This window comes from Mus musculus, chromosome 3 (genome assembly GCF_000001635.26).
Source record: "Mus musculus strain C57BL/6J chromosome 3, GRCm38.p6 C57BL/6J".
Classification (NCBI taxonomy): Eukaryota; Metazoa; Chordata; class Mammalia; order Rodentia; family Muridae; genus Mus; species Mus musculus.
Window position 1 is genome coordinate 102,139,972 of NC_000069.6, and position 7,302 is coordinate 102,147,273.

At 45.9% G+C, this 7,302-nt stretch overlaps 1 protein-coding gene across 2 annotated transcripts in view; it reads left to right on the forward strand.

Annotated features, from left to right (window-relative positions):
* Positions 1–6,543, forward strand: part of Casq2 (calsequestrin 2) — a 60,100-nt gene extending 53,557 nt beyond the window's left edge. For both annotated transcript variants that reach the window (NM_001355663.1, NM_009814.4), the window contains 3 exons: positions 2,209–2,309; positions 4,183–4,257; positions 5,226–6,543. In NM_001355663.1, the coding sequence (NP_001342592.1) occupies positions 2,209–2,309; positions 4,183–4,257; positions 5,226–5,459 (410 nt within the window). In that variant the 3' untranslated portion in view covers positions 5,460–6,543. The remainder of the gene's footprint in view (positions 1–2,208; positions 2,310–4,182; positions 4,258–5,225) is intronic.
* The last annotated feature ends 759 nt before the right edge of the window (positions 6,544–7,302 follow it).

A 7,302-nucleotide genomic window follows, 5' to 3' on the forward strand; every position in this document is an offset into this window, starting at 1 on the left:
TGTATTCATTTTGTTCTGGGAATAGATAGTATTTGAGTTTGCCTTGCTCTCCCTAGAACATGAAAAACATTCTTTACACACAACACACACACACACCCCTATATACAATCTTAAACATGGAAATTAAGCCTTATGAATTCTTTTGTTTAACACAGATTTGAATGCACTGTTTTGCAGATCCCAAATTTTGCTTCCTTTTGCTCCGTGTCTGAACCTGCTCTAGGATGAAGGCTGGAGCCGCAGTGTACTCTTGTATGTAATATTCCTTTAAAGAAATCTCAGCATCACATGAGCTGAACAGAACATGGGAGTGCCATGGTGCGTGCTCAGCTGTAGGCCTGGTCACAGGCCGGGCCCCTCTGTAACCGTGGCATGAGGCATCTCTGCTCTCTGCAGTGGACCCAGCCTCACACTAACTCAAGTCTACTTGAACATCATCTGTGTTGTTGAACCTTGCTGTCTTTGTGACTTACGAACCTATCCAGGTCCCTTTCACATTTGCATCCCATCTTCCAGGGAACTGGCCATGTCACCTCAGTTATTGTCCCTTTCTTCTCCGAGGAGTGGAGTCACAGCTGCAGGTGTCTGGGAGGAATGCCTTCTTCTGGTCTATGCATCTGAAACCATAAATCCACAGAATACTCTCCATTAAGTTCCATATTACCCCCTCCTTGGACATTACCACAAGGCCAGAAGAGGAGTTACAGCGTAACTCAAACAGCAGCAAGGACAACTGGGGTTGGAGAAGGGAGTCTGGGCTTTTGCAGTCACACCTGCATGCAGCCAATACAGACTGTTTTCCCCTTCCCCCTCCGCTTAGCAGCAAGCATGTGAATTCTAAAGCACAGCTCTATGTTTGTCCAGAGGGCGTGACGTGACTCTCAGGCCACAACTCAGCTAGCACGTAACCATTATTTAGAACTGAACTTAAAATTTCTATCTTGAACGATGCACTACTGAATGGTGGAAGCTGGTCTGACAATTGGTCCTCTAGCCCCACCAGACACCTTGGTACCCAGATATGGATGGATGGGATCTTTGTCATCTGCACATACTGGCATCTGTTGAGAAGTCTGTTCGGCTGGCTCTGTGGTCCTTGTTCCAAGCAGGTCACCCCAGCCTCCTCCTCCCACCTGCAAGACATTGTCATATTTGCCACCTTGATCACATCTCTGCTCATGTTTCTAAGACACACTGGCTGTTGGTGGCTCATGCACAACTTTCTTGCATGAGTAGTAGGGGCCTTTGCTAAGGGCTTCCTTGATTTTTTTCCATTTTCCTTAATTTAATTGCTTAGCAAAGTATGAGTTCTCTTCTGGATCCCCTGAACTTCCAGAGATTCTTCATGTAGATATATAAATACAGGACTTTGTTCTTCACGTGTAGGCAAACACATACACATATACACATACATATACACCTAAATAAACACACATACACACACACACACACACACACACACACACACATTTACTGCCAGGGACCTACCAGGATCAAACCACTTGTCTCTGCTCTGTTGGGTGTGGGGGGGGGGGACGGGGGGTGTTCAGGGTTTATAGTATCACTTACTGAATGTTCTTTCAAACATTTTGCTTATGGAAAAAAACTGTATGCTGTAGGGCTTAGGCTCCAAGTGTGGAAGACTTGTCTCTGCTTTTCCTATGACTCAGCTCTCCTCTCTGGGGCAGAGAGAGCTGCTGACAGAGGGCAGGGAAAGCTGTGTGTACCAAAGCTTGTGCTGGAGCAATGGGAAGAAGGAAGGATGCTGACCCCATTTGAAGGTGTTGGGGACTCCAGGTTGCTCTTAGTCTGTAGAGCAGATGTTGTAGGAAATCCAGGAACGGCACAGGCTTGGAAATACAGGATTATTGGGGACAGGCAGACAGCTTCCACTGCCCTGGGACTGGCCATGATCACCAAAGCTACTCAGTTTTCATCTCCTGGTGAACAGATGAAGGTGACCCTTCGTTTAGAATGGGGCCTTTCCCTGTGACCTTTCAGATTTCTTTGTTCAAAGTGGCCATTGTTTTCTGTGTCGAAGCTCCTTTGTGTCTGCGGCTCTTCATCTGACTCATTTTATAGACTCACTCTGTAATTGAGGGTATGTACCAGATGGCCAAGAAAGCCTGTGGAAAAACCGTGCTCTCGAGATCCTCATGAGGAGCAGTGTGCATGCTGGCTGACTCAACTTTCTTGAACCCTATTCAGATGGCTATGAGTTCCTAGAGATCCTGAAACAGGTTGCCCGGGACAACACTGACAATCCTGACTTGAGCATCTTGTGGATTGACCCAGATGACTTTCCACTGGTGAGTGGCCCAGGCCAACCTCCCCCCGTCCCCCACCCATCAGGGCCTTTACCACCCATATTTGTGTTTAGCATAAAACATTCAAGCGTGAGGGACAAACTAAAATAGTTGAATGTGTTTGAAGAAGCCCAGAGGCTAATGCGTATGGAGTGTGTTCATATACTTTTAATACAGCCTATAGCCTCGTGTGGTTATGGTAGTGACCAGACTAACCATTTTCCTTACTTCTGGGACACCAAGAGGTGACTACTCTTGGAGAGGCCAAGCCAGGGGGGCCAGAAACATTCCTTCTTTAAGCAATAATATGACCCCTTTGTGTCTCTACCCACCACTCCCTGAGATTCTAGAAGCAACCTAAATTATTAGGGAATAATTGCAGAATTAAGACCCTGATGAAGCAAAGGAGAATCCAGTCTGAGGACAGAATCCATGCCTAGCTTGTTTGTCACAGCTCCTTAGAAGGCAGGAGAAATTTGCCACCATGGTGCTAGCCTGTGTTGATGAGCAATAGCAAGAAAGCGTTGTTAATTCTTAATTTTGGACACAGTACATGGAATTCACACCATGCATGGACACAGTGATGATAGTGGAGGAAGCCACATCCTCTGCTATTGTTCCTTATTGGCCAAGTTCCTTATTGGCCAAGTTCAATGCGGCACCAAGAGCCAGGATCCCCAGCACTGCATGACATAGAACCTGGGTCTTTTCAAATGCTTTGAAGACTAACACATAGGTCTTAGATTACAGTTATTTGTTTAACGATGTCCTCATAGCTCATTCCCTCAACAGCCCTAAAACCAGGTACTATTATAATTCTTATCTCACGAAGAAAGGGCGATGTTAAACTGAGCAGATGTTAAACCCTACTGTGACTCATAGTGAAGTCATAGCTTGCTCTATTGAGTGTTTCTGGTAAGGTTAACTACTAGTGATGATACAAGTTTGGTTGCTCTCTGGCTGTGAGATACATAGGTCATGACTTGTGAAACTGATTGGACAGCAAGAGCTGGCATCGAATCCTACACACATTGAGATTGGGTGAACCAAAGGCAGAGACTTCCATGGTAATTGAAGCCAATGGCATAATTCTGGGTCAACATAAGAAAGCCATGGCCACAGAAGCATACAGGATTAATCTGTTGATTTAATGCTGGGTATGTTCAGTTTCCCTGGACTGCTTCATCATGTCAACTTTTAAGTGATCGGCCATTCTTTTGGGCAGTTCTACATCGACCTTGGTTCTTGCCAAGCAATCTCCAGACAGTTCTAATTTCCAAACCCACCAACATCCCAGTCTGTTCTAGGCCATGTGTTTACCAGGGAGACCCCTGCCCCTGAACACCTCTATTTTCTTAGCTTTATGGACCCCTTTAGCTCAGTTAGCCTGCCCCAGCCAGAGATTTGTCCAGATGGAGCCCTGCTGGGCTGAAGACATTTGACTCGTGTCTGCAGTTTATGCCAAGTTAGAGCCTATCAGAGTTCTCCCAGCCATCTCATGTGGCTGGGAGGCACCAGATAAGGGCTTTTAAGAATGGAACATTGAAGCGGAGGTGGAAAGAAATGGCTCTTTCATTACACACATAATATCAGTGAACGAGTCAAATTTGGGAATAGCCATCTTTGTGATAGTCTCCCTGAGAGCTGTGGAAGCATTTATGGTCTACGTTGTCACAGTTAATGCTATAGTATCTTTTACTCAATGCTTTAAAGAGCTCTAATGCTGGAGGCAGCCTTCAATTTCCTAAGTGTCCACAGCTGTTTTCAAAGGCATTTAACCAGTCCCTATCCGGCTACTATGGAAGGCTGGCAGGTGGGTCTAGCCACAGGGAGAGCCCTCCACCCACTGTCTAACTTGGCCTTTTTGTTGCTGCAGCTTGTTGCTTACTGGGAGAAGACTTTCAAGATTGACCTGTTCAAGCCACAGATTGGGGTGGTGAATGTAACCGATGTGAGTATTCTTACCGAGGGCTGGTCAGACACCCTGTTGGCAGCTATGCAAGCCCAAGCACAAAATCACTCAGGAGTCTACAACAGTGAGGAACCCTTGGGTCTTTTCCAAACTCTTGCAGTATGGCCCAAGACTGGGCTCTAGCCAGTCCCAACCCTCTCTAGGAGTACATTTCCTTGCTTATGGAGCTAGCCCAACCCGACTCATTGACTTAGGACTTTCCGCCCAAGAACATTCTCTTGTGTCCTCTTCCTGAACTAAAGAACAAGGCCTTCTTACACAGGCTACTCATGCCCAGAGCAACCATTACCTAAGGTGGATAAGAGATTGACACCCAGAATCCCATGCTAGCGGCCACCCACCCTGCAGTCAGGCGACACTGATAACAGAAGAGAAACCTCCTGACAGAAGTTTGAGCACTGATGAACTGAGGGTGAGAAGGGCTAGTGGGATGATGTGACAGAGTGGGAAGAAATTTTGACTCAGTCCAGACATCTGATATGCAACAAGACAGAAGTGGGGCAGATTCAATGAGGTTAACAGTGGGAAGAAGGAGCTATAATGAGGGCCCACCTCAGCTAGTACAGGAATATTCTTTTGTGAATAGGGCCAATTAGCAATGTCTTTTTGCCCCATAGAAAGTACCCTAGCAGTCTATACATTTCCTGACTTTTGTGAACCAGTTTGAAATCTGAATGTAAATTAATTACTTAATAATTAATTCTGTGTGTGTGCATGTGTGCACATATGTATTCTCTTGGGTAGTAGAATACAGATTTCTTTTACTGTTATTGAAACAGAATACTGTGCAAGACCATTTCTGCAACTTGGCATTTGCATTTGTCTATCTGTATGTATTCCTGCTAGGTATTAGAGACTTGGAGGCCCATTCAACACAGCTTGGAAAATGCTGCCCTGCCTCGGCCTCCACCCATTTGCTCATGGGCTCATTCTGTTCCTCATTGCAGGCTGACAGTATCTGGATGGAGATCCCAGATGATGACGACCTGCCCACAGCTGAGGAGCTGGAAGACTGGATTGAAGATGTGCTTTCTGGAAAGATCAACACTGAAGATGATGACAATGAAGATGAAGATGATGATGGTGATGACAACGATGACGATGATGATGACGACGATGATAATGATAATTCTGATGAGGATAATGAAGACAGTGATGATGACGATGATGACGATGAATAGCTCCAGCCCTGGGTGATTCTGATGAGTGACATTACAACCACCATGTACCATACAGACAGCCCAAGGGGGCAGCAAGCAGTGGTGCCCACACCTAGTCAGCTCTTTTCCTTTCTCCAGCATCTTTTTCTAGTCTGTTCTTGGCAGGAGTGGTACATTTCAGTGAATGCCTTTCCAAACCCAGCAGGCTCACACTGCAGGGACAGAAGGGGAGTGATTCCCATGCTGACTACTTCTAACCATTGAGGAACAATCAGCCCTTGTTCTTTGCTAGACAATCAGGGGTCATGGAATTCTGGGAGTCTGGGGACTGTATCTCCTGACACCTCTACTCAAGTTTACTTACTGTCTTTGATCCAGATGGTGACAGAACTGACAGCTTGCTATTAGTTCACAAGCAGGGAGTGGCCTTCTAATCAGAGTCCAGGAAGGGCACATGATTATCCAATCTCCCGCCAAACCCAGAGCATCTGTGAACTCAGACCCAAGCCTTTGGATGTCAATTAGAAATGCCTTGAAATGTGTGGGCATTGCCATCATTTCTGGAATATTAGGATGATGAGTGGGGGTCATCTAGCTCTATGAACATCCCATTAATTGCCAAGCCTCATATATTCACCAGTGGTAAGAGAGGCTGAAGGATAAAAGGCTTTTCATTTTTCTGATGGAGACCGTTTAGGTCTCTGAATGGGTCTGCTGGCTGCCCAGAGTGAGCTGGGAACTGAATGCACCCTCTCTGTCCCCGCTAGTGAGCTGTCCCATTCTGAGTTAAAATCGCTTTATCCACTGGTCAATTAACTCTCCCCATTCATCAGCACTCCCACAGTTGACCAGGGCAGCGACCATTAAGAGTTCACGATGCCCTGAGGCACCAAGGAAAAAAAAAGAAAAGAAAAGAATCCCCAAGTGCCTTTTGAATTGTCTGAAAGTAACAGTGTGCTTGGTAGTGTTAGTTGCTAAGTGTCCTAACTTATTTTTGAAATCTGTTAACATGGAGAAGACTCTGTGTGGTGTTGTTTTTGAAACTGGGGCAGTCCTTTTATGGAATAGTAATAAACTAATGGACATTAGACTCATGTTTTGAAAAGATCGAGGCTATCTTGATGATCCTACCCCGGTCTTTGGGGGTTTGTTCAGTTTTGCCTGGCTGGATCCAGTTCTACCTCTCTGCACCTCTGGCTGCCCTTCTAGGTTTAGTATTTCACTGTGTCTCTCCCCACTATCCATGTCTCCAGGCATGAGCATCCACACCCATCAACCACTACCCGAGTGTTAACGACCTCCACTGTGGGTCTCTACCCTTCATCTTTGACCTTGGTGTTTGATCCACTTGGATTCAAGCTGCAAACTTCAAATTCAACACAACAAAGCCTTTATCCATTCTCCTTCCCCTCGACGCTTGTCCTTTCCATGAAGCCCCAGCCTGGATGATTGCTATTACTGTCTATGCCATTGTCTAGGTGCCTGGAAGTGCCTTGCTCACTTCTGCTCCCACGGCACTGGGTGCACACTCGTGGTCACAGCACTCATCATTGAATTGATAAAACTCACTGCATGGCCATCCTTTCACTAAATACAGGCTTTAAGGGACAAGGCGTTTACTTATCTTTGTATTCCAAGCACTTCGCTCATCACAAAGCAGAGCTTAGTTATTGAATCAATCGGTGAACAACGGGTCAGCCAAAGCAGCTGCCATTGCCTCGCTGTGCTGGGCAGTGGAGTTTACAGGGCACATAAGGTGCCTCACGCTGTGTTAGGTAACAAAATAATTGAGAGAAACAACTGAAAAGAGGGGATTTTACTTCAGCTTACAATATCATTGGTTTTAGCTTAAGGTCTGATGCCT